The sequence below is a fragment of the Sceloporus undulatus genome, chromosome 6 (assembly GCF_019175285.1).
Source record: "Sceloporus undulatus isolate JIND9_A2432 ecotype Alabama chromosome 6, SceUnd_v1.1, whole genome shotgun sequence".
In the NCBI taxonomy this organism is placed as follows: Eukaryota; Metazoa; Chordata; class Lepidosauria; order Squamata; family Phrynosomatidae; genus Sceloporus; species Sceloporus undulatus.
The window spans coordinates 98591573-98618295 of record NC_056527.1 but is presented as its reverse complement, the minus strand read 5'-3'; the positions used below and the strand labels follow the sequence as shown (position 1 = coordinate 98618295).

At 42.9% G+C, this 26723-nt stretch overlaps 2 protein-coding genes across 7 annotated transcripts in view; one reads left to right on the top strand and one right to left on the bottom strand.

Moving 5' to 3' along the window:
* Positions 1 to 26723, bottom strand: part of LOC121933510 (RNA binding protein fox-1 homolog 1-like) — a 576905-nt gene that overhangs the window by 437427 nt on the left and 112755 nt on the right. The window lies entirely within an intron of this gene.
* Positions 1 to 26723, top strand: part of SHANK1 (SH3 and multiple ankyrin repeat domains 1) — a 111824-nt gene that overhangs the window by 17543 nt on the left and 67558 nt on the right. For all 6 annotated transcript variants that reach the window (XR_006104529.1, XM_042473343.1, XM_042473341.1 and 3 more), the window contains exon 2: positions 14822 to 15068. Coding sequence is in view for 5 of the 6 variants with exons in the window: in XM_042473343.1 (XP_042329277.1) it covers positions 14859 to 15068 (210 nt within the window). In the remaining variant the exon portion in view is untranslated. The remainder of the gene's footprint in view (positions 1 to 14821; positions 15069 to 26723) is intronic.

The following is a 26723-nucleotide window of genomic DNA, read 5'->3' as shown; positions in this document are numbered from 1 at the left end:
TCCTAACACTCTAGAGGAGACCTGGGGGACGAGGAGGGATTATTCCCCTCCCAATTCTGTTGACCAAAGCCTTCTGTTGAGGGTCACCCCCAGGACTTCCTCCTGGAATGTTTCCTGAGTTTTTGTTTAAAAACCAACAGCACTTAAAACAGAAGAGGTAAAATGCTAAAATCTGCTTTAAACATAGAATACTCAAAACTCACCTAAAGTACCAAATGAAGGAGCACTACAAATCTCATTAGGAAAAACTTTCAAACATCTCTGTCATAAATCCAGTATTAAGTGATAAGAAATTAGGATTTTCAAGCTGATCTTAGGGAATAGAGCTGATGCCAGGGCTTAGCATTGTTGGGCAACTGCCCACACTCTGTTAGGAGCCCACTGCCAGTCCCAGACAATTTCGGACCTTATAACACTTTTTGCTATTGTTGCATGTTCTGCTTTAGTCCAAATGGGAGGAGTGAGAAGGAACCTGCATATGATTTGCCTTTCCTTCTGGGCCCAATACACACCACCTCCCATGGAAAGAATAGAAGAGGTGTAATAAAAAAAATAAGTGTATAGCCAATGAGAGTAGACATAAGGAAGAGAAATAGGCAAGCTCACAGAAAGGAATATACCTAAGGCTTCTTGAAAACCTGGAACCAGCACTGAGAATGCAAGTTAATAATGAACAACATAGGCTGGTTCCACTCTGCAGGATTAATGCAGTTTGTAGCAGATTAAACTGCCATGCTCAATGCTATAGGATCCTGGGGTTTGTAGTTTGTTGTGGCACCAGAGCTCTCTGACAGAGAAGGCTAAATATTTCACAACACTACAATCCCAGAATTCCATGGCATTGTGCCATACCAACTAAAGCGTTGTCAAATTGCATTAATTCTGCAATGTAATTTAGCCAAAATCACAGACTTGAAGGTCTTCCTAGACTCTTAAGGTCTTGAAAGTTGCTCTGCAGAGCTTTAGAGGTCCTATACTGGCTGAGGATTCTGTGAAACTGTAATACCAAAAATTAACTTTCTCACAATGTAGTCTAATGTCAGCACTTTAAACCAAGGTCACAAACAAACTGGTGATCAAAGCAGTTGATAACAGGTTTAGATAAGTGCTAGCACCAGCTTCTGGCATCCTTGGGCAACTGTCAGGTCTCTTGGGGCCTGCCAGATCCAGAGGCTGCTGCTGATGCTACCCTGGTTCCCATATGCCTATATCTATTTACTACTCAAAGCAACAAGAGAATGGATTTAGCCATTTTTTAAATATCTACAATGTCTGTTAAAACTGTGACTAACATCCATCCATCTGGTGTTTTAAGAGAGCTGCCACTGTGGCCAAGTGAGACCAACAAGTGATCCTTTGAACAAGGGCCCCTCGAACGTAGAGCCTCGTCCTGGATTGGAATTATGCAAGGTTCATATTATGCTTTTTCCAAGCTAATTGTCTGAAGGTAGCTTTGCCCATGGACAGGTTATATCTTTCAGCTTGACTTGTCAAGGACCACCGCATGTATGAGTACTAGGTTTAGAACTAAAGACTTATCAGTTAGAAGAAAATTCACGTCAAAGTTGAAAGGCTTCCCCTTGAATATATTCAAAATTAAATGAGGTGGGGCATTATAATTTAAGAAAGCTTTTCATTTCTCACAATAATTGCCAACAATAGAAATGCTCTTGAGGAATACATTTTATCTGGTATGGGGTGGTAACTTTCTTTTTATGTGTCTCTTACCCACTGACTAGGACTTTGCTGAGTTAGCATTTCCCTATAAAAATATCAGTTTCACCTGCCTTAAGGCTAGCAAGAAAGACAGCATGGTGTAGTGTTTGAGTGTTGGACTGTGACTCTGGAGATCAGGATTCATTCCCTGTTCAAACATAAAAAACTACTGGGTGACCTTGGCCAGGTCACACTCTCTCAGCCTCAGAGGATGGCAATGGCAAACCCTCTCTGAAGAAACTTGCCAAGAAAAACCTATGATAGGTTCACCTTAGAGTCACCATGTCAAAAATGCCTTGAAGCCACACAACAAGGCTAGTAGTGGGACAAATTACATTTTCCCCTCACAAATTAATACATTTCTAGGTTTTTCAGTGCAATTTGGCAAATAAAAAAATGGGCACAGAACATGTACATTTTAGAAATATGAATAACTACAAAGTATATATTTTAAAAAGCAGACACACTTTAATCTCTAAGAAAAGTGTAAAAATTTAGGTAGATTTGTAAAAATGCAGACATTTTGAAAAAGAGTGCATGACAACTACAAAATTCTGAGCAGGGAGGACAAATGGGATGGGACAAGGATGCTAATGGGTTTTAAAGCAGCACAACCAAAATAGGACTGATAGAATTTAACATCCAGGCTGCTTATCTCCCTGACAAGGCTGCTAGGAGAAGTGCCAAAGTGCTGTTTTTCTAGATCCTATAGTAACTTAGAATATGAGCCTTTCCCTACACACATACAATGGTCCTATCCTGTCCTAGCCATAAAATCTTTATTCATTGATTGAATTCTTGGGTGAATTTGTTGGTTGTTTTTTTTTTTTTTTTAAAAAAAAGGGTCCTTTTAGATAAAATTTGGGTCTCTTAAAAAAAAACTGTTTCCATTTTAATTATGACTTTTTTGATGAAATTTTTGAATATTTTCTGAAATTGGGCCACAATGACCCTTCATACCCAAAACATGGAAGTATTTGTCCTGTGTCATGAGACACATTACTCACATATAGTTCAAGTCTGTATATTTGACCTATAGCCCTAATTCACATTGGCTCTGAGAACAAATGTGGCTGCCACTCTGTGAACTTTAACACTGGAATGTGGACAGCACCAAATTTAGTTAGATTGAGTGGAAAATCACCCACCAGTTTCCAGATATACCTATCAATTATACGTTTTATAGGAGTGGAACCTAGTAGTCCGTAGACTCTTATGACAAAATAAATATGTTATAGTTTAAGATGCAACAGAAGTCTTAATTATTTGTGATGCAAAAACAATCCAAATTATGGTGCTTTGGCCATCACACCTCACCTCTTGGTACAAGGAACTCTATGATTAGTAGTTCTTGAAAGCATATCAGAGAGGGAAGCACAAATCTCTATGTCTCTCACTGATTGGCTCTGAATATCACAGTAAATCAGGGTTCCACAGGAACCCTACATACAAGTAAAGTAGTAGTGCACCCTGACCACATGGATGAATCCACTACAAACATTTGGTTCATCAGCAAAATAGACCTGTGAGGCACTGGCTCTCTGGTTTGTCTCTTGCTTGACTAGCCAGAGAAATAACTTATGATCTGTTGCACAGTTATTTCTTCAGTTTATTGTGGAAGAGACAAACCAGAACACAGTTTTTGTGGATTATTGCAAATGATGGACTAAAGAAGTGCAGGGTGGCTAACAGTTCACAGAAAAAGAGAGCCAGCATGGTATAGTGGTTTGTGTGTTGGACTATGGAGACCAGGGTTTGAATCCCCACTCAGCTCTGGAAACCCACTGGGTAACCTTGGGCATGTCACAGATTTTCAGTCTCAGAAGAAGGCAAAGGCTTCGCTGAACAACTCTTGCCAAGAAAATCCTCTAATAAGGTCCCCGTAGCATTGTCATAAGTCAGAAACAACTTGAAGAAAACAACTACAAAAATCACAAATACCTATTATATAAAATCACAAATCTAAAAATTACAGAATTACACGTCTAAATTTACAAATGTCTGAACTCATCAGTTCAAATTATTTGTTAAAATACCATAAAACGAAACAGCAGCTGTCAAAAACAAATGCATCACTTGTGTGAGTGTATTCTCTGAAACTGCCTGCCTGGGGAAATCTAAGCATCCAGAACAGGCTGCCTGCCTAATTCCTGGACCTGGAAATCAGATTTTTACATTTGTTTGTTTGTTATATTTATATCATGCCTTTCCTCCAGAGAGCTCCAGGTAGCACACATTTTTCATTCCCCCACATTTTATCCTTGCAGCCATCCAGTGAGTAGATGAGGCTGAGAGAGAATGGCTGGTTCAAGGACCTTTTCTTTTGATCAGACTTTTGTAAAATGACCTAGCTTGCCTTGGAAGATGCCTCTAATCACAGTAGGGAATTTTTAATGTTTTTATTCATTTTATGTATTTATACTATTTTATTGAGAGCCACTTTGAAGATTCCTGCATGGCAAAAAGGTGGAGCATAAATAAAATAAAAATATAAAAAGCAACCTAATGAAGTGTGCAGAATTAAAGCAGTTTAACACCACTTTATGTGCCATTACTCTATCCTACAGAATCATGTGATTTGTAGTTTGGTGAGGTATTGACCTGAGTCTGTCAAAAAGCTCTGGTCTCATTAAACTACAAATACCAGGATTCTGTAGGATAGAGTCATGGTAGTTAGTGGTGTCAAACTGCTTTAATTCTGCAATGTGGATACATCCTTAGTGGGGTGTAGAACTGGAATATTGCAAGTGCTGGTCCAGCACTCTAACCACCATGCTACCCAGTTTCTTGTGGCTGATGAACATTAGTAATGTATATACTCATGTATAAGTCTAGACATTTTTATCAAAAATTTGACCTCAAAAAAATAGGGTGACTTATCCATAGGTCAATGTAAGCACAGTAGTGTATTTTAACTACTCCTTCTCTGAGTACAGTGGCAAAAGGTAAGAGCTTAGTTCATCCTGGGAGCACCCAAAAGAAGCACCAACCCCATCTCCTCTTTCCACCATGATGCCACTTCTGGTTTTTTGAATGCTTGGGTGGGAAAATGGCAGTGGTAGCACCTCTTTGGTGCTTCCCCTCAAAAGAGTGCCAAGAGGAATTGGACTTAGAAGGATCTGAATAAGACATTTCTGTATGAATATGCTAAACTTTGTCCATTACATCCTTTGTTGCATGTCCCTACATTTTATCCTTGACTTATCCATGAGTCACATCAAAATCCATAATTTTGTCCTCAAAACATGCCCTTATGCATGAGGTCGACTTATAGTTGAGTATATACAGCATTTGTTAATTATTCAGTATATGAAGAACTGTTTTGTTATACAAGCTAATACAAGTAATCTGTACATTGAACCTGAAAGCCAGTGTGCAACCCATCACATTGTATGAGGTTCCTTTAAGTAGTATTACTCAATTGCATATCTTTGTCCATGTGCAAAGTCATAAAATGGAGATGGGTGCTAGAAGCTAGTATGAGCTGGTGAAAGCCAACACTAACAGTTCATCTGGGGTGGCTAGGTGCTGGGAGACAAGCGTAAGAGTCATACTAGCCAGTTGAAGAAGGTATACTATGTGGTCGAGGCCAGTCCAAGATATTTTGCCTCCTAAGTAAAAGGACAAAATGGTGCCAGGTCCACACTCACAACCTTCAGTGCTGAAAGTGCAATAATGTCCTCTGCTATTACTGACAGCACAGACTAGTTTAGGAGCCCAGGACAGGTTGTGTGGCATATGTTCTCTGACAGAAGGAAACAGCTCAAGAGGAATGGCTAAGAGGCTATCATTGCTCCCCCGCCCCCGGATCTACTGCCCAAAACATCTGTTGCTTCCCTTTGCTTACTTCCAGGCTAGCCCTGCATTGTCTGCTTCAACAGCTCCAGCACCATCATATTAAGAATGCATAGATCTACACATTTGGCTATCAGAATGGAAATCATAAAAAAAGTAATCTCCAAATGCATTTTGGAAGAAGCCTTCAAATAGTTTGTAGAAGGTTCAGAATAGTTCTGTTTACATATGCAAGGCTTACCAATCTTGGTTGTTTCATTTTGTTGTTGAGCCTTCTAGGCAGGATTTGTTTAGAAGGGGTTTGCCTTTGCCTTCCTCTGAGTGTGATTTGCCCAAGGTCACTCAGTGAGTTTACATGGCCGAGCCTGGATTTGAACCCTGGTCTCCAGAGTTATAGTCTTAATATTCAAACCACTGCACACATTGGCTTTCTGTTTCATTTTACATATGCAAATTGTAGTGCTTGCTGAAATATGTTGAACTCTTCTTCTTCTTCTTTTTCTTCTTCTTCTTCTTTTGTGTTATAGGATTCTATCCCTATTATTTTCATGTTATTTATGTTTCTGGCACAAAATTGTCTGTTAAAGAAGTAATGCCCAGAAACACATCTACCTCATTAACTAAGGTACAGCTGTAATTGCAAATAGTCTGATCCATTTGTGGTGTGTGTGTGTATGTTCATGTATGCATACAAAATTGGTTCAAGATATTTTGGTGCCGTGGGTAAAAAATAATAAAAAGTTCTCCATCCATGTGGGCAATGCTATATAGTAAGGAAGGCGACTGTGTTTCCGTCTCAAGGGTTTTCCCAAATTGTTTCCCTGGCTATTTTGCTCATATGAGTGCATGGAAGTATTGTTAGCCTTGTTAACTTGGATGATGCAAGAGGCAAAGGGATTCAGTGTGGAAAACCTGTGAGTGGAAATTGACACAATTGCACCCTACACCTTAAGCTCACTTGTTCAAAAGATCTGGGCATTTTCCTGCTTCAGAGGAAAGAAAGAGAGAATGAGAGAAAAGGAGAGAGAGGGATAGAAAGTGAGTGAGTGAATGAAGGTCTGTGTATAAATGGAAAGGTGAGATGAAAACAGGATGTGAGATGGTTCTAGACCATGGCCTGGAAAAGTTATTTTGCTTACAACTCCTACCATGACCCAAACAAAAGAGCATTGCTGGCTGCAAGATTCTGAAAATTTTAGTACGAAAGGTAATATTTTCAAGAATAATCCATTTGTGGTTCTGGTTATAGCTGAGGTTGCCCATGCATGGCCTAAAGATTTTTGAATTTTGCCACTCTAGGCAGCTTCCTGTACTGCCTGCTGACTTGATCTGGCCTGTTGTGTATGTGTTCATGTCACTGTTATTCTGCCTCATTATTTGTGGGGTGTATACATTCTGAATATGTAGAATGGCTACATATGCACAGTTTATAAAGGGGTTGGTTTTGGACCACAACTCCCAGAATTCCCCAGACAGCATGGCCATGTATTTGGAAGATTCCAGGTGTTACAGTCCAAAAAAGTAATTTTTTCCATGTTGGTCATGTGTAGGTGTCCACATTTCAACATGTGTACAGATACTATATGGACAGTTTTCTCTGTGTGTCACGGTGCCTCTGTGTTTCTGGATATTTCTCTGCAAATGAGTAATTTGCTCTAGCTTACTTGATTAGACACAGCCAGAGAGTAGAGGTGTTTCAACAGATATTAGCCAGGATAGTGAAATGGGAATCTCCATGCACAGAGGTGGCATATTTAAATGTGAGATGCTGACAGGGAGTAATAGCAGGAAAATGCTAATGCATAATCTGCAGCATAGTGCCCTCCATGTTTTGGAATGCAAAACATGCTTACATGACTCTTTTGTTTAACCTGGCAGTGTTCTTCTTAGTATGTAAGTGTACTTTGCATGTAATACATGCATTCAAGTGTGAAGATATATCATTGAATACTAAAATCAGGATTGCTCATGCCATCATATTTCTCATTTTTATGTATGGTTATCAAGGCTGGACAATGAAAAAAGCAGATAGGAAGAAAATCAACTCACTGGAATGTGGTGCTGGGGAAGGAGTCTGCGGATATCATGGACTGCCCAAAATTCAAATAAATGGTTCCTAGAGCAAATCAGGCCTGAGCTCTCTCTAGAAGCCAATATGACTAAATTGAGATTGTCATGCTTTGGACATATCATGAAAAGACATCATTCATTAGAAAAGACAACAACGCAGAGCAAGGTAGAAGGCAATAGGAAAAAAGGAAAACCCGGTGGATAAACTGAAGCAAGCAAGCCATGGCATTGAGTTTGCAAGACCTGAGCAGGGCTGTTGATAACTAGGTGAGTTGGAGGTCTCTTAGTCATAGAGTAACTAGAAGACCAGGGTTTAGTTCCTAACATGGCCATGAAAACTGTGTGACCTTGGACAAGTCACATACTCTCAGTCTCAGGGGAAGGCAATGGCAAACTTCCTCTGAACAAATCTTGCCAAGAAAACCCCATGATAGGTTTGCTTTAGGGTTCCCATAAGTCAAAAACGACAGCAACAACAACAGCCTCCAAATCATATGGTAATCCTATGGCAAAAATCACTGGGTTTTTTGGGGCTGAGAATGTGTGACTCATCCAAGATCATCCAGCGGGTTTCCATGGCCGAGCAGGGAACTGAACTCTGATCTCTTGAGTCATAATCCAGTGTTCAAACCACTACACCACACTGGCTCTTACAGTTATTATACACTTCAGTAAATACCAGTGGACCCATCTGGATTGCACTGTTGAACTAGTTTTATCAATGATTGAGAAAGTTTTTTGTCCAACCATGCCAGTATATCTGGTTTTGGAACTTGCTTTGGAGAGATGCTTCCAAGACATACTGGACCATGAAATAGACCACACACTGAGTTGTTCCCAAGATCAATTCTGAACTCATTGTGCCTGTCCTCCAGAAAAAATAAAAGCCAGCTTATGTTAACACTTCAAAACAGGACACATTTTTGTACAAATTGCCCTCTGACCTCATCTGCACTTGGTTGGTTTTCTTTCTGGCATTCTTAATACATTCATTATCTTGTCTCCCACTGTGGGTATCTCTGATGTATCAGAAGAAAAGGGAGAACTCTGAGAGATCTTCATGTCTGTGGTTATAGGAAGGGTGAAAATATGGTTTCCAGGTATCTTACCAACAAGAGATCTCTGTATAGTGTTCCACCTCCTGGGCCATATCAATACATTTAGTTGTCTGAAGCAAGGGACAGGCAGATATACCTTCTCCCCCAGTTCCATCTACAAGAGCTGATGGATGGGCAGTTGAACCTTCCTTCAGCACTAGTAATAGAATACAGTCTTTTCCCAAACTTGAGAGTAGCAGATCAGTTTGGAGTATGTGGCCTGTGTGACACGCACAGCTCTGTCCTCTAAGTCAGTGCTACTCAGGGTTGTGACCCCTGGACTAGTGCTGGTCTACAAGCCTTTGGCTGCTGGTCCACATAGAATTCTCAAGAAAAAAAGGAAGAACTTTAGTCAGCAGATACAAATTTGTTACCAGTCCTTGATGCATTAGAAAAAAATAATTTTGTGCCCCAGAACAGATAGCCTGAGAAGCTCCACTCAATGAAAAGTGAAAAGAAAGATGAGGGGACTGAGAAGGAACAGCTAGAAAAGCTCCAGTGTCTGTTGTCTGAGATTGTTAAGTCACTCTGCTTAATTGTAGGGCTAGCCTTGGCCATCTCCAGCTGAGCATACCAAACGTCTTCTGGTGCAAAATGTAACACACAGGCTACTAACCTGTGCACAGTATAAAGAACACTTTACAAGAACAGAAAGACCTGTACCAGTTGCAGAGGTGGCCAGATGGTTCCATGTAAGGGTTTTTAAAAAGCTATCTAGGAGCAGTGTGAGGCCACACCAGTGCTGTTCACACCAGGACCTCAACAACCACACATGCCTGGTCCCAATCCAGGCCACTGCCGTGGTCCTGAGCCAGGCTGCCGGAATGAGCAGATTCTATCTTCTCCTTTTTGGCTTGGTTCTTTTTTGTTGGTGCAACCACAGCGCAGCTTCATGGCATGTTTGGGATGTGTGTCATGTAAATGGCATGCCCTCAATGTGGCTTGAAGCCATGTCATGTTTGTTTCGAGCCTAAGGTGCTGAACCTATTTGGGGGAAAAAGATTCACCCCCTTGATCATCTCATTTGTTGTGATTGTTATTTGTGTCAAGTTTGCTTTGATGTATGACTCTACAAATGTCAGGAATATAATCCAGAGTAACTGCACCACACCTGATACGGAAAATAAAAACAATCCTTGATTACTTGTCATTTGTTTTTTGCACTCAGTTAAACGTGTCAGTTTGAACATTTAAAGCCCTAAATGGCAATCTTAAGGCAGCACTATTCATCGTAGGCATCCAGACAGCAGAAATAATCCAGTTGTACATCACTGTAACTGCCATGCCTCAAAGCTATAAAATTCTGGCAATTGTAGCTTGTTATGGCATCAGAGCTCTCTGACAGAGAAAACTAAATTTCTCACAAAACTACAATTCACAGAATTCCATAGCACTAAGCCATAGCAGTTAAAGTGGTGTCAAACTGGATTATTTCTGCAGTGCAGATGCAGCCTTAGTGGTAGTTCCTGGACCCATGCTGGTCCGTTAGTCGGTCTGCAGATAGTTTTCAGGAATAAAACTATTCCAGGCAATGGTCACAAGTGTGGTGATGGTACCTGACATTTAAAAAAAACAACTTTAAGCCCTTCACATCAGAGAGCCTTAGAAGCACTGATCCAAAGAACTAACTGTATCACTGTAAATCAGCCCCATTATTAAGATCTACTTTTCTTGAAGAAGACTGCTTACTGGGAACATAGAAGTGGTCCTGTGTTGCTCCCAAACAATGGAACACTGCCCTCTTAGAATTACCTGTTCAGGTAATGGGTCATTACTTGAGATGAGTGCACCAAATGGATTATGGCCAGAATAACTAACTAAAATTCCCATAGAAAGGGGGTATAGGAAGTTGCCTTGTGTCAGGTCAAATTATTTATCCATCTAGCTCAAGATTTTATACTTTTGACAGGGAGTAGCTCTCTGGGGTTTCAGGCAGCAAAGTATCTTTCTCTATCACTGCAGCCCTAGGGTTGTGGATATGAGGATGCCAGGGCTTGAACCAGGGCCCTTCCTTATATAAAGTGCTTTGCCTTCAGTGTCTGTTTTGCCCACCTCCCCTTCAATCTGCATGTCTGTGATATCTAGCAAATGGGATCAGAAAAGCATCAGGAGCGGGGTCAGTGGTGTCCTTTTGGGCTAATTATAGGCCCTTTTGGCAGGTGCCGAAAGTGGGGCAGGTGTCCCAGGGCTGTTTTGCTTTCTGGGACGTTGTGTGCTGCTTCCTTCCAGATTGCCTGGGCCCTGGGGCCGGTTGAAATCTGGGACACAGAGCACAAAAAGTCAGTGAAGGAGACCAGGGTGGGTCGGAAGGGAACACTTGGCAGATGTGTTTGGGCAAGGGCCCATGGGCTCATGGTGAGGAAGGAATTGTTCATACCCAGCTCATTGGTGAGGGTGCAGATAATTCTAATGCATCACTAAGTTGGGACAAATGGGATAAAGACATGAGATGAAGAAATTAATAGGGCAAAGGGATGACATAGAGGGAGGAGGGAGAGACAGGCCAAGGGAAACTATGTGCGTGTTTACTCAGATTTACAGATGTGAACAAATATTGGTGTGTGTGTGCGCGCGTGCATCTGGGACCACCTGCCAATACAAAGCACTTTTCACAAACATCTGGGAAGCATATTTCAGTGCTAACTCAAGATACATTGCTACCTGAGAAGTAGAGGAGGTGATGGCACTCCAGCTCACCCTAAAGGTCCATAGGAAACTTAAACAAGCACAGAATTGACTTCAAAGGAACATTTTGTTTGTAAGTAGAACAAAATTATTCTACTGCAGCAAATGGAAAGGGAACCTTTTAGGTAATAAGTACCAAAATCCACCAGCTAGTATGCCCACCAGACATGCTAGTTGATGGGTTAGAATCATAGAGTTGGAAGAGACTGCAAGGACCATCCAGTCCAACCCCCTGCCATGCAGGTTCTGAGAACTGTAGTCCCAAAAAAGGCTTTTTTCCATGCTCTGATCTGCACAAGTATGCTTCCTGCTTCCTTTCTCCATACAGCCAAAGGTATGGTATCAACTAACAGAGATAAATGTGAGCCGGCGTAGTGTAGTGGTTTGAGCATTGGACTATGACTCTGGAGACCAGGTTTAAAATCCCTGCTCGGCCATGTAAATCCACAGGGTGACCTTGGCCAAATCATACTCTCTCAGCTTCATAGGATGGCAACTGCAAACCCCCTTTGAAGAAACTTGCCAAGAAAACCTTGTGATAGGTTCACCTTAGGATCATCATAAGTTGGAAATGACAAATGCACACAACAAGAACAAAAAAAAACAAAGATAAAGATAAATATTTGCTATAGTATAGTGTGCAATGGGTATATGCATGGCTACTCTCACAACCTTTTGCTGCATGAGGCAAAGGACAAGATAGGAGAGAAGGACCAGACCATGTACCAGAGAAACTTACTTCAGCATTGTTAGTAGGACTGCGTCTTTCATCACCTGTTAGGGCTGTGGGCTTAGTGGGGCAGGTGGGTAGGGATAGTTGCTTGAAACACAAAACTTGCTCTTCCAACAGAAGGACCATTGCGCCCCAGCATCTGCTGTCTAATATTGCCTCACCCTAATGGCAGGGCTAGCCCTGGGAATAACCACAGTATTATCTCCCTCTTTTTTTTTCTTTTTTTCTTTCTTTCATTCTTTCTTTGGTGCTGCATTCACCCATAAGAAATTACTTGTACAGCCATATCCAGTCTATGTTGAGAAGGCTCAAGCAGTATGGAGGAAGGCAGCCAAAGGTATCATCATTGCCTCTGCAACTGCTACCCACCTGAGGATGGGCTGGTCCTGCTCTCCTAATTTGTACTAAATCTACCCACATCATAGTGGTGGCATGAACCATGTGCACAAACAGCTTATATGTGCACCATGCACAGTCTGAAAAAAAACTGCACACAATAGTTCAGCCTGTAAATCTTGATAATTTGCTCTAGTTTGCATGAAAAGGGGGGAGGGGGGAGGAAAAGGAGAAAGAGGAGAGTAGTTTGCATCGAGAGGGGGAAGGGAAGAGAGGAGGAGAAAGAGGAAAGAGTGGAAGCAGCAGCTGATAGTGGTTTCTGAGTGTTCAGAGTATATACATTGTCTGGGTAATCAAGCCCAGTCTCAGAAGAAGCAAGGATAAGGTGTAGGCTATTGGCCATGGACTGAAAGGGAAGCCCAAAATGTCTCCATGTGCCTCCATTTGCGTACATCTGTTTCCCATCTGTCTTTGCATATATCAGGAGTAAAGGGGGTGTGTGCGCACGCATGCACATACACATGGCAAATATGTAATTTGACATATCAGAGTAAATAATCTGTGGTGCTTAGCCTGAACCTGCACAGCCCTCACTCTTCCCAAAAGCTATCTGAAAGCAGCTTTGGCTTTGGGGAGAATATCTTTCATTGCACCTGAAAACAACATGGTAGGTTCAAGGAGCTCAAAATACAGGCCAAATGGCAAACATAGTGTTCTCTTCCACACCCTCGTTGTCCTTCCCTGCCACTTTGCTTGTGCTGCCTGAAGCACATGCCTCACTCTGCCTGGTGGTAGATCCTATCCTAAGCCTCTGGAAGAGTGCTGTCTCCCTTCTAGGAATATAAAGTCCCCAGTTTTTCTCATTCCCAAGAGTGTTTTCAGACACCCCTTTGAAAATAATGTCAGCCTCTGTCAGGTTTTTGTTTTTGTTTTTTTGCTTTTGCTTTTGCTTGAGAATAAAAAGACTATAGCAAATCAATAGCAAAAATACTTTTGCACAAAAATAATGTATTTTGTAAAAAAAAGTATTTGTACCAAAAAAAATCATGAATTTTTCACTAGAAAGTTCCCAAATGTGAAAAATCATTTTTTTAAAAAGCAAAACCTCACTATCTCATTCAGTGGTGAGAGGTTCTACCTCATAGTCAAGAATGAACTAATTAAAGACTTAATACCCCTTGGCTGAAATCCTGTTTGTTAGTTCCAACTAGAGTAGACCCATTGTGTCAAATATTGAGTCAACATGTAGGTCACTCCAATTGATTCAATAGCCTTACTCTACTTGGAACTAACAGGATTTAGGCCACAGCGTCTTCTCCAGCCAAACAATTACATGGAGAGGAAGAGGGAAAAAGAGAAAGGGATGGTAGAAAGAAAGCAAGGGGTAGGTGAGGGAGCAGGAAAGAGGCAGAGAGTGGGAAGAAGATGGTGGCAAAAAGAGCTAGAAAGCCTCTTTTCCACATCTCCCTTGGGTTTCTTACCATATTTATATTTTCTCTGTGTATCTGGAATGCTTATTGATTTCAGACACTGTAGGTTCAGGCTAATAGTCAACTTACCCAGACATCAAGCCATTTGCCAAGGGGTTGAGACTAATTAAGAGGATGTTGACTGATGAAACCATAGTCATCCGCCACCTCCAATTCTAGTCCTTGGTAAAGCTATACAAAGGCTCCCATCTGCTCACCCCCACCCCATCCAGGGTTTTCTGATTACAGCCAGTTTTTCTCTCTTAATTCACTTGTGCCGAATAAGGGAAAGGAACATTAAAATACAAAACTCCACAAGGAGGAAATATCATCTACTTTCTGCATAGAACTACACAAAGGATGGGTAACAACATTAATTCTCATGCTAAGCCAACAAAGGAGCCTGCCCTGACCCTGCTGAACATTTGTGAGTTTTATCAGAAAATCCCTAATGTCATAAAGCAAGTATTTTTGTTTGAGCTGTGTTGTTTCATGGATGGGAAAGGAGTGGCCCTGGGCCCACAAGGCCTCCCCAAATCTGTTTTTTGCATTCCTTCATCCCTATACACTTCCCAGATCATATTTTTTCTGACTGAAAAGGAAGAGTGAATTGACTGTCCTGGAAACCTCTAGAAATAGCAATTCACTTTTTAAATAGGTTGTGTGAGTATACACATCCACACATACACCACACATCTGCACATTTAACATTTTTTAAAATCCCTATTTTTCAAATCCAGATGTAAACTTCTCAAGTTTTGAGGTTTCCTATTTTTACAGTAATTGTGTATATATGTATATAAGAAGAACACATATCAATAGTTATGGGCATGTGCTCGGTTGAAGACTCATTCCTAATGTCTCCTTCATTGTAACCCCTCTATGAGAATAACATTGGATCTCTTTCCCTCCTCTGTTTTGCAGTGCGGCCAGTGATGGTGCCCAGCACCTCTGACGATGCCCCAGAGCCCCGAAACAAGCGCGGAGGAGGAGGAGCACCTCTCCCAGTGCCCCGAGGGGGAGTCGGGCTCAGAGAGCTCCCGCGAGGGGCCCAGCCCCCCAGCCAGTCCCGCTAACCCTACCCACAGTCGCTCCATGACAGTACCTGAAGACGCCCACTTCAGTATGATGGTCTTCCGAATTGGCATTCCTGACCTGCACCAGACGGTGAGAAGCTAAGTGGAAGGTGGGGGAAAGAGTGCAGGAGAAGGTGGAGGGTCATCAGTAGGTGGGAGCAAGCTGAAGAGTGGTGGGAGGACCGGGTAGATGATTTTTTTCAGGTCTGACCAATTTCCTCATACTCATTTTCACTAAAAAGTAATATATACTTTGGTTATATCATGAGATGACATTTTGTTAGAAAAGATGATAATGCTTGGTAAAGTGGAAGGTGGTGCCATGGTGTAGTGATTTTAGAATTGGACTCTGGAGGTCAGGGTTCAATTCCTTAGTCAGCCATGAAAACCCACTGGGTGACCATGAACAAATCATACACTCTCAACACCAGAAAATCCCATGATAGGCTAGGCTTCAGGTCACCATATGTCAAAAATGACTTGAAGGCACACAACAGCAAAGTAGGAAAAGAGGAAGGTTGCATTACAGATAGATTTACTAATTAAAGAAACTCACAGCCCTGAATTTGCATCCATTGTTCAGGTTCCTATTCTCTGGAACAGCAAAAAACAAGCTTGCTCCCTCCTCAGTGTGACACCCCTTCAAATACTTAAATAGGCTGTCTTACCACCCCTTAACCATCTCTTCTCCATGCTAAACATACCTAGCTTCTTAGGTCTTTCCTCATAAGGCATGGTTTCCAGACCCTTCACCATTTTGGTCGCCCTCAACAGTGTGATGTAGCAGCTAAAAAGGCCAATGCAATTTTAGGCTGAATGAATAGAAGTATGTGTGTAGATCCAGGGAAGTAATAGTGCCAGTCTATTCTACTTTGTTCAGGCCTCACCTGGAATACAGTGTACAGTTCTGGGCACCACAATTCAAAAAAGATTTTGCCCAGAGGAGGGTCTGGTGAAGGGTCTAGAAACCATGCCTTATGAGGAAAGACTTAGGGAGCTGGGTATGTTTAGCCTGGAGAAGAGATGGTTAAAGGGTGATATGATAGCCCTGTTTAGGTATTTGAAGGGGTGTCATATTGAGAATGCAGCAAGATTGTTTTCTGCTGCTTCAGAGAACAGGACCCAGAACAATGAATGCAAGCTACAGGAAAAGAAATTCCACCTCAACATTGACAGTAAGAGCTGTTCGACAGTGGAACCTCTCCATTGGAGTGTAGTGGAGTCTCCTTCCTTGGGGGTCTTTAAACAGAGGCTGGATGGCCATCTTGTCAGGCATGCTTTGATTGAGAGTTCCTGCATGGCAAGGGGTTGGACTGGACGGCGCTTGTGGTCTCTTCCAGCTCTATGATTTGCAAGATAAGAGCAGGGCTGTTAATAACTGTGTGTCTTGGGCCCTGTCTGCACAGGCCAAATAAAATCTCCTCCTCCTCCCCCCCCCATCCCCTTGGTAGGACGTCTGGACGATGTACAGCTCAAACCCTGATTCTGACGTGAACAGTCCAGACAACGTCTGCACAGTTCAGCAACCAAACGAGATGTAACCTCCATGCCACAGATTTTAACAACTCACCGGAAGATCCAGAGCACTCTGTTGTGATACTGAGCAGCTATTTGTACTCACGTTCCACTATGTTACCAGCCGCCGCTGGCCAGAATTGTACACTCTGAAGTCAGAACAAGCTGCCCAATCATGTGATTTAGATTGGGCTCATTCAGACCCCACAAGTGAGTAAATCTCACCAGTCGCAGCAGGTGGCATAGTGGGATGCACAGTGGGACATGCAAGCAAACAGCTGCCCAATGTTGCAATGGAAGTGCCAAGGTAACATAGGGAGGTTTCCCCCGGAGTAGTCTGGCTAATTCAGACACCACCTTGGAGATCTTCCATTCATTGGGGTTGTCATAAATTGAAGCCAACTTGATGGCAATTAACAAATTGTCCAAACACACACTAAAACTACCCCCCCACCCACACACACATAGACCAGAATGCTGGAGGGTCCTGGAAGTTGTAAAAATAGGTTTGAGGTCCAAGCATGACCTGTGCCATCCCCATTTGGCTTATAGTATGAGTGTTTAGATTGCAGAACAGGAATTAGCATTTTTGTGGGGACAGGGGCCACATTTTCACTGCCAAATCCACTGTGGTCTTCACCATGGAGAAACAAGTAAAAAAAGTAAAATAAATAGGAAAATGGAAGGGGAATAAAACTAGAAATGACTCTGCCATGAGAGGCTTACAATCTGTAGTTCAAAACAAGGATGCAAATGTAGGAAGGGGAAGGATATGGAAGCAGGGATAAACAGGAAAGAATGTGTTTTTATTTGAGTTACATTTGCATGGGTTTAGTTACAATACAGCAGCCTTCCCTGGCCTTCCTATGTGTGGCTATACTAACTAGGGATGACAGATGCTGTAGACCAATACATCTGGAGTGTTACGGTGAGGAAAAGTATGTAGGTGTACAGGATATGCTAAATTATTTCTCACATCAGGTAAATTTCCTGGGACACAGCTCCTTGTTCGTGCCTTTTTCTCTTTCTCTGATACTGTTGCAATATAAACTGTACAGCATATAATAACTAAGGGAAAGATGACTTAATGTGCAGTGTTTTGTGGATAAGGGTGGGCTTTGCACCCAGTGACCTTGAATTTAGATCCTCATTTGTGAAATGCTGTGTATGCCACAAGGAGAGTGAAAGGCAGGGAAGGGAGGGCAGTTGCTAATGGACAAAAGAAAATGGGGCTTCCCTTCTTGGCTGAGCTCCACCCCACCCCAGCACCACCACCTCAGTCCCTCGAGGGGTAATTAATGCAGAACTGGATTCATCCTTAGCTCAGCACTAAAGGGAACACATTCCTTTCTCTCTTCATTAGCAATAAAACCAGGACACTCAGCAACACATATATACAGACACTGCTACCAACACCATTCCTTTTATCCAGCATTCCTTTGATATAGAGACAGCCAGCTGCAGACCTAGGCAGAGTGTACTTCCATCTTTCCCCTTCCTTACCCCCTATTAACATCTTTGAATCACTGCATACCGCCTCTTTGAATACGCAGTAGTTCCACTGCATGCATGCCAGCCCCATCTCATTTGATACACCAATATAGACAGGGCCAGCCCTACCACTAAGCAGAGTGAGGGCATTGTTTTTCAGAAGTTTGGCAGTGTAGAAGGAGCAGTAGCAGACTCCTGGCCATTGCTCTCAGTTGGAGGACAGAGGTGTGTCCCATGTTGGCTGCCTCATACACCCTTAGCTAACCTCCTGTTCTCAGTTAATATGGGGGACTGAAAGTGAAAATCAGTTGCCAGTCCAGCCAGTTTCTTTAAGTGGAATAGTGGGGGGATGGTCGTGTCTTTTGTATAGCTCTTGTGTATATTTGTCCTCTCATGAAGCTGCCCATACCCTAAGATCAATACCTCAAGCTTTCCTCCCGGTATCTCCTCCAAGAGAGACTTAAGGGCTTTCCCCATTGCCCTCCCCCTCAGTCTTTTGGAATAATAATAAAGTTTTTATTTGTACCCCACTCCTTCCCAAGATCAGGGCGGCTTCCAATCAGATAATTAAAACAGAATAGCCCACAGGATTTTTTGGTCGGGGAATGCCTGTTGGAACAGGAAGGTTTTCAGGTCCTTCCTGAATTGGGCCAGGGTGGTAGTCGAGCAGAGCTCAGTGGGCAGTGTATTCCAAAGGGCTGGGGCAGCGGTGGAAAATGTCCTCCGTGTAGTGGAGGATAATCTAGCCCCAGGCACCTTCAGTAATTGCTGCCCAGACGTTCTGAGGGTGCGAGGCGGAATGTACGGGGAGAGGCGGTCCTTTAGGTATCCTGGGCCCAAGCCATTTAGGGCTTTATAGGTAATCACCAACGCCTTATATTGAGCCCGGAAGCGAATGGGCAGCCAATGGAGATCTTTAAGTACCGGTGTTATGTGGCTGGTCCTGGAAACGCCAGTGACCAGCCGGGCTGCCATGTTCTGCACCATTTGCAGCTTCCGAGTTTGGTATAAGGGTTGCCCCATGTAGAGTACATTGCAGAAATCCAATCTCGAGGTTACCAGAGCATGTACAACAGTTTCTAGGTCCCTCTGGGCCAGGTATGGGCGCAGCTGGCGAATAAGCCAGAGCTGATAACAGGTGCTCTTGACCGTCGCATTCACCTGAGCAGTCAGGTGAAGCAACGAGTCAAGAAGCACCCCCAGACTGCGCACGGAGTCCTTCACAGGGAGCGTGACCCCGTTCAGGACAGGTGGAACCACCGCCATTCCTGGACCAGGAGAACCTATCACTAGTACCTCCGTTTTCTCTGGATTCAACTTGAGTCGGTTTTCCCTCATCCAGCCCATTACTGACTCCAGACAGGCCACGAGAGGAGAGACCCCATCCCCGGTCACTGCATCAGTCAGAGACATAGAGAAAATGATTTGGGTATCATCAGCGTACTGATAACCCCGCGCCCCATGTCTCCGGATGATCTCTCCCAGCGGTTTCATGTAAATGTTGAATAGCATGGGAGACAGAATGGCTCCTTGAGGGACCCCAGTTTTAAGGGCCCGCTCATCGGAGCACACGTCTCCCAGCTGCACCATCTGGGACCTCCCAGAGAGGTAGGACCAGAACCACTGGAGCGCAGTGCCCCCGATTCCCACCTCTGCCAGGCGCCCCAGAAGGATACCATGGTCTATGGTATCGAAAGCTGCTGAGATGTCCAAGAGCACCAACAGGGACACGCTTCCCCTGTCGATATACTCCCCAGTACAGCCTGCCTGGCTCCATTGCCGTCGCCATTTTGATAGCAGGTTAAGTCAATTCTGTACTCCAAAGCATTTGACACAATGTGATTCCCAATTTTTAAACTTATCAGTAAGTTTTTCAAGCTTGAGGAGGGGCGGTGTACTTTTATAGTAGAATTGTTTGTGTTTTTTAATGTTTTGTTGTGTGTAATGTTATTGCTAGCACATTAAAGAGTGTATTTTAATTTGTGTATTTTATGTATTGTATGTTTTATTGACATACACTGCTTTAAAAAAATTGGGTCTAAGTGGCATATACACAGAGAGAGAAAGAGAGAGAGGAAGGAAGGAAGGAAGGAAGGAAGGAAGGAAGGAAGGAAGGAGCAGGTGTAAAAATGCACCTGAAATATAGGTAGCATTTAACACATCCTGACCTGACAAATTGTCCCCCCCCCCCTCCAACAACTTGAGGGATTACATTTATATTTTTAGGTGAAATAAAATACATACAGTGAGGACTTTCTGTGGTAAGGGCCACCACATCCCATTCATGAGTCTTGGAAAAGGGTGATAAAGCAAAAATGAATAAGATCCTTCAGGGCTGTCTCAAGATGTTCCACTGCCTGGCATCCCCAAAGGACCGCACGTCCCTGTTTGACTGTTTTGTTTTCTTTTTTGCCTTTTTCAGTGGTGCAGCCAGTAGTGAGTCCTAGGGCAGAAAATTTAACCCTGGACCACCAGCACTTACCCATCCCTGCTGGGGGGCATTGAGAGTAATTACAGTGCCAGCTACTACACTCAGTCAGTCACTACTATCATTGGCATTGTCTGCATTGGCCAGGATACTCAAGAGCAGCCTGGAGTATCCTGGCCTCAAAGCTGTTCTGACATCCCACTGTTACCTAGCCCTCCATTTCCACACTGGGGCAGCTGTCCCATTGAGCCACCTGGCATGTTTCTGTTTCTGAGGTCAGACCCAGGGACTCAACAATGATCATACAAATGAGTCTCTCATTTTGACCTCAGAGTGAGCAACTGGTAACAGCAGTAGGTGTGCCTGGCAACTCAGTGAGATACCATTGCAGACGGACAGCCCAGCATGGAAACAGAGGGTTCCAGATTTTCCCAGAAGATGCCGAGTAAGATGTATGTTTTAAAAAATCATTTTAGGGTTGTTATACCCTGGTTCTGGTGCTGAACATGCCTGATGTTGTCCAGACTAGTCACAGTAGAACCAGGGTTTGGGCTGGGCATTGTCCAAACAGAAAGACACCAGAATGGGGTGGGTGGGGGGGGGGATGAGCCTTTTGCAGACAAGGCCATTGGCTACTAAGGTAAGCTGGAGTGAGCTTGCTAAAGGATATGCTGCTGGTAGTGGTGATGGTAGTAGTAGCAATAGCAGTGGCAGTTTATAAAGTACACCATATCTAAGAGTTGTACAAAATTAACAAATAAAGACAAACTCTATCCACAGCTTTACAATCTAAAAGCAATACAGTATCTGTTCCTGAAAGAAGTTCAAAATTGGCCCAACCATTGTACAAATGGACCATCTCTTGTTTCTGTTCATGCACAGTTGATGCAAAATGTCTTATTTAACATCTTTCATTCTTTCCCTCTCATATCTTGTTATTTAAAACACCTTTCTCAACATATACATTGAAAATTCTCCCCTTCCCCCCAACACAAATACTTCATTCATACTTGAGCAAGAGGGAGGCAGTCTTAAAACATAAATGTACATGCCACATTAAGTTATTATAACACTCAACTTTGTTGGTCAGTATCACTTTGAAAGAGATAGCAGCACATCTTATTTCTCTCCCGGGTCCCCCACTATGAAAACAGTTTTCTGCTTCTTTAAATCCACTACACCTCCCCTTCATTTTGGGTCCCATTTCTATTCACAGGGGCAACCATGGAAACGGTTGCTAGAGATCACAAATTGTCGTGGCCATGGAAACAGGGATGGAGCTGACAGCATGTGCCTGGCTGGTTGTCCCTTCCTCACACACACCCCCATCTGACCCTGGAAGTCTGTGGGGTGAGGGGAGGAGGTAGGGACTACTGGGAAAGTCAGAAAGAAAGAGGCCAAACCCCAGCATGGTGCAAAGGTGTGTGGAGAACTCTGTGGGGAGACACAGAGTTCCATAGAAAGTAAAGAGCAGGCAACTCTTTTATTTCAAATATACAGTATCCCTACAATAAGGTGGTTCCTACTTGCTACTGCAGCCCTGTACTTCTTCACCTCCAAAATTCATGTTCTGTGCCCAAAATTCATAAAATAATAGAGCTGAAAGAGACCTCAAGGGCCATCTAGTCCAACCTCCTGCCATGCAGGAATGCATAATCAAAGCACCCCCAACAGATGGCCATCCATCCTCAGTTTAAAACCCTTCAAAGAAGGAGACTCCACCACTCTCTGGGGGAGTGTCTTTCACTGTCAAATAGCTCTTACTGTTCTTCCTAATGTTGATGTGGAATCTCTCTTCCTGTTGTTTGAATCCATTGCTTCGGGTCCTATTCTCTTGAGAAAACAAGCTTGTGTTCTACTTCTGGTTCAATGTAATTCCCAACCACAACTCAGCCTTTGAATTTTTATTTGTGCCCTCATCACTGATTTCCTCATGGGCCATGCCTGACGGTGTGTGTGATGAAGAGATGATGGGTACAGGCAGCGACTGGTCAGTTTCACACATGCTGCTGACTGAGCATGTCCAAAGCCAAAAAGCTTTTCCATATAGAAGTAGTCTACATTATGTAGCTCAAATATCCAAACTACATCTCTAAGCTGGAATCTAGGCTGCATCAGTAGAAGTATAATGTCTAGATCAAGGGAAGTAAAAGTATCACTCTATTCTGTTTTGGTCAGGCCTCACCTGGAGTACTTTGTACAATTCTGGGCACCATAGTTCAAAAAGGATGTTGAGTAGCTGGAGTGTGTCCAGAGGAGGGCAACCAGAATGGTGAAAGGTCTGGAAACCGTGTCCTATGAGGAGAGACTTAGGGAGCTGGATATGTTTAGCCTAGAGAAGAGAAGGTCAAGGGGTGATATGATAGCCCTGTTTAAATAATTGAAGCGGTGTCATATTGAAGATGTTTTCTTTGTTTTGACAGATTGCTTTCTTTTTGTAATGGCATATGCTACACAAATAAACTTATTTACTATTGAAGATGGAGCAAGCTTGTTTGCTTCAGCTCCAGAGAATAAGTTCCAGAGGGATGGAAACAAACTACAGGAAAAGATTAGGAAGATCACCTCAACATTAGGAAGATCTTCCTGACAGTAAGAGCAGTCCAACAGTGGAGTATGTTGCCTCAGAGAGTGGTGGAGTCTCCTTCCTTGGAGGTTTTTAAACAGAGGCTGGATTGTCATCTATTGGAAGTGGTTTGGTTGTGTGTTCCTACATGGCAAAATGGGGTTGGATGGATAGTCCTTGATATATCTTCCAGCTCTACAATTCTATGAGTGATCACAGTGGCATGCTGTATTGCCAGTGTAAAAAGGTAAAGGTAAAACTAGTCCCTTGATATGAATGTCTGGTTGTAGCCAACTGCAGGGGGTGGTGCTCATTTACGTTACTAAGCCAAAGAGCCAGTGTTGTCTGAGGATTACTCTGGTGGTTATGTGGCCAGCATGACTCCACCGAATGCTGTTACCTTTCCACTGAGAAGTGGTACCTGTCTATCTACTTGCAGTTGCATGCTTTCGAACTGCTAGGTTGGCAGAAGCTGGGACTAGTGACAGGAGCTCACCCCATCATGCAGCACCCAGGCCTCAAACTGCAAACCTTCCAATCTTCTGATCATCAGAATTGGTGTCTTAATGACCAAGTCACTGCATCCCATGTATTGCCAGTGTGGCTGCCCAGTATTTAACAGCTGGGGAGAAATGACAGAAGTCGGGGTAATGGTGTCACTAGGGTTGGTGTCACCCAGTGCAGTAACTCATGGTGTCATCCCCCCTCCCCATGGCATCCTCCCATACCACACCCTAGACAATCCTTAGTAATTATTTTTATACTAATGTTACTCATAAATTGTGATTACCTTATATTACTAGATGTAATGGTAATAGTTATGACATAAACAAGGAGCAAAATTAAAAATTACACCTTTAAGTTACAGTATCATACGCACAGCCTAAATGTATTCATGTGGTTAAAGTAAAAATTTGGTAAGATATTCTGTTTTAAAAGATTTTCTTTAAGAATAAAAAAATAGTTTTTTTTGAAATTTAAAAAAAAAATTTGAATTTTAAAAACTGGGTCCTTTTCTTTCTCTTCCCACTGAGCCTTGTGCCACTGAACCATCTTTTTCAGCATTTTAAAGGGGCACAGGCAAGTGTAACAGCCCTTTTCTGCCAAAAGGCAGATGTTTGGGGAGCAGTGGTGTCACCCCTTCTTAGGGTATCACCTGGTGCATTTCACAGCCCCATAGTGACATCGCTATTTATGGGACAGGCAGTAACAGGGCACAGAGACTTGAAGAAGTCAACATTTAGAGCAAGTACAGACTGTGGGCCACAAGCACCAGAACCTCCTGAACTATTTCCCCATTTTTTTAAATTGCTGTGATTTTTAGGCAGCTTTTGCTTGAAAACCTTGCAGAAACAGTCTAAACACACCCCTAAAACCCTCTGGTATAGGGTTAACATATGAACATATTTTTCAGGATATGCCCTCTTTTTCAGAGCTAAAATTCCTGTCCTCCAATTGCTGAAACTTTTTCTCTCTTCTTTAGAGCTAAAATTTCTGTCCAGTTTTTTTAAATGTCCAGGTTTTCTTACAAGGTCTGGAGTGGAGTCAGCATGCGATCAGGTGGTAGAGCTCTGAGGAGAAAAGAGAGACATACTGGGCTAAACCAGGATGAGGGAAGCTCTCAAAGCAACCAACCTCAGCCCTGCAGGGATTGCTGAGTGACTCACCAGCATCCGGCTGGGTCAGCAGCAGCATCACCACCGTTCAGATCGATGGGGTCGCCATCCTCCTCTGATCTTAGTGGAAGGCCCATCAGAGAGGAAAGCAGTGGAGAGGAGAAAGGTGCCCCACTGCCATTGCCAGGATGGTGCCTTGCCACAAGAAAGGTCTGTCTTGTCTGATGGAGTGACTCAATTAAAGAGCGGTGGCTCCTCTAACAACTGCCCAGAGTTTATAGAAGTCATCATAGCAATCAATGGCTTGAAGTAGTCAATTGATAATTTTTTTTTTTTTTTTTTTTTTTTTTTTTTTTTTTTGCTTTTCAAAATACGGTAACTACTCTTTTGTGGGGCATATACCACCCAATATGGCAACTTTAAGTGACAAAGAAGTACCATTAAGCCTGGATAGATGGCTGCAGCCTACAGAGGGGCAAAAATTGGACCCTACCCTCTTTGGGCACAAGGGCAGGCAGGACTGGTTTAAGACATTTTGCTACCAGAGGAGGAGGAGCAAATGGCAATCTCCACTCCTAGGTAGGGTTGCCAGACTGAGAGAGCTCTGTACCTTTAATGGTTGTGTAGAAGAAGGAATTTCAGCAGGTGTTGCTTGTCACACGAATAACAAGCAACGCCTCCTGAAAGTCCCTCTTCTATACATCTATTTAAAGATACAGGTTAAGACACATAACTACTCAAACCCAGCTGAACGGTTTTGCCACTTGAAGAAGAAAATCCCACAAGCACTTCTCTCCCCCCTTCTAGAAGTAACAATACAATAATAACAGAGTAAACAATTTACTGGCTTTTCATTACATCCCAGATCTGCTGCCTGAAGTGTCTTCTGCACTCTTCCTAACAGCTGGGTTGGCACTGTGCGAAGGGAAGATACAGGTCCTATAAATGCTACTGCTATATTGTCAGGACCTTAGGACAGATATCCAGTGCCATTTTCAACAGAGTGAGTAGGAAGGCCCACAAAAAGCAGCAGGCCTGACTTACCCACATTTTAAAATGTGTAGAGCAATAGACATTACCACCTAAAAAAAGTCCTCCTTCTCCCACATAAGACCATTATGTCCAGAATCTAAAATTATTTCACTGCAGCACTCTGCATAGGACACAGACGTCTACTCCCCCACACAAATACTGCTTACAAATCACTGCCACCACTATCTAGTTCATTTTAAAAGGTGGACATTGAAATCCTCAGTAGCTCAGAGCACATCTACACAGGCTAAATAAAACTCACCTATTGTTCTCATCAAGCTGTCCAAATACTGTACGGAACAACTGGGGCTAAATCTGGGACATTTCGTCACCTTCAGGGCTTTAATCCAGAGGAAAAATGTGGGAATTTATCCCAGTCTTGACCAGAAAACCTGTGTGTGCATGTGAGAGCAGGGGACAGGGAGAGGAGTTCAAAAATACATACATTTGTATACAGAGGGGTCAGAGGAACAAAAAAACTCAGAGCTGTCACAGCCACAATTTGCAGTTTAACAGACCAAGGTGTGTTCAAAAGGGAGAACTGGGTGGACAGTTCTCCCAAACTCACCTCAATGTGTGTCGACAAGCTCATGGTTGTTGTGGAGTGGTGTAACACAAAATTATGCTACATTTTCCTGTCAGTGTAGATGAATCCTCAGTCTCTGTGCTATAACATTCCTCAGGTTTCGTTGCAATTCCTGTGCTAAAAGAATCACTAAAAACAAGAGCTGCTCCAGGCCATAGCCGCAGGAGTCTTATTGGGGGCTTTGCTCCCTCAGGGAGATGGCAGGCTCTTTGCCTGAGATTCAGCTTTCAATTAAAAATACAAAAATAAATCGTTGTTCCTTTCATTTATGGAGATACAATGGAAGGTATGCAGGCTGTATTCTACAGAAACGTTCAATAAGAGGTAAACTTTCTAGGGAGTGCAAAGACACAAGAATAACTGAAAAGCAGTAGGCACTAATATTGCATGATATCTGTACTCAGTGTTATTAAAATGCTTCATTTCTGGTTCTTCTGCACCGATACCCCATCTCATTATTTTGAAGCTCTCTCATCAGTAAATTTATGGCTATGGGCAAAGGCCTGTGTGGA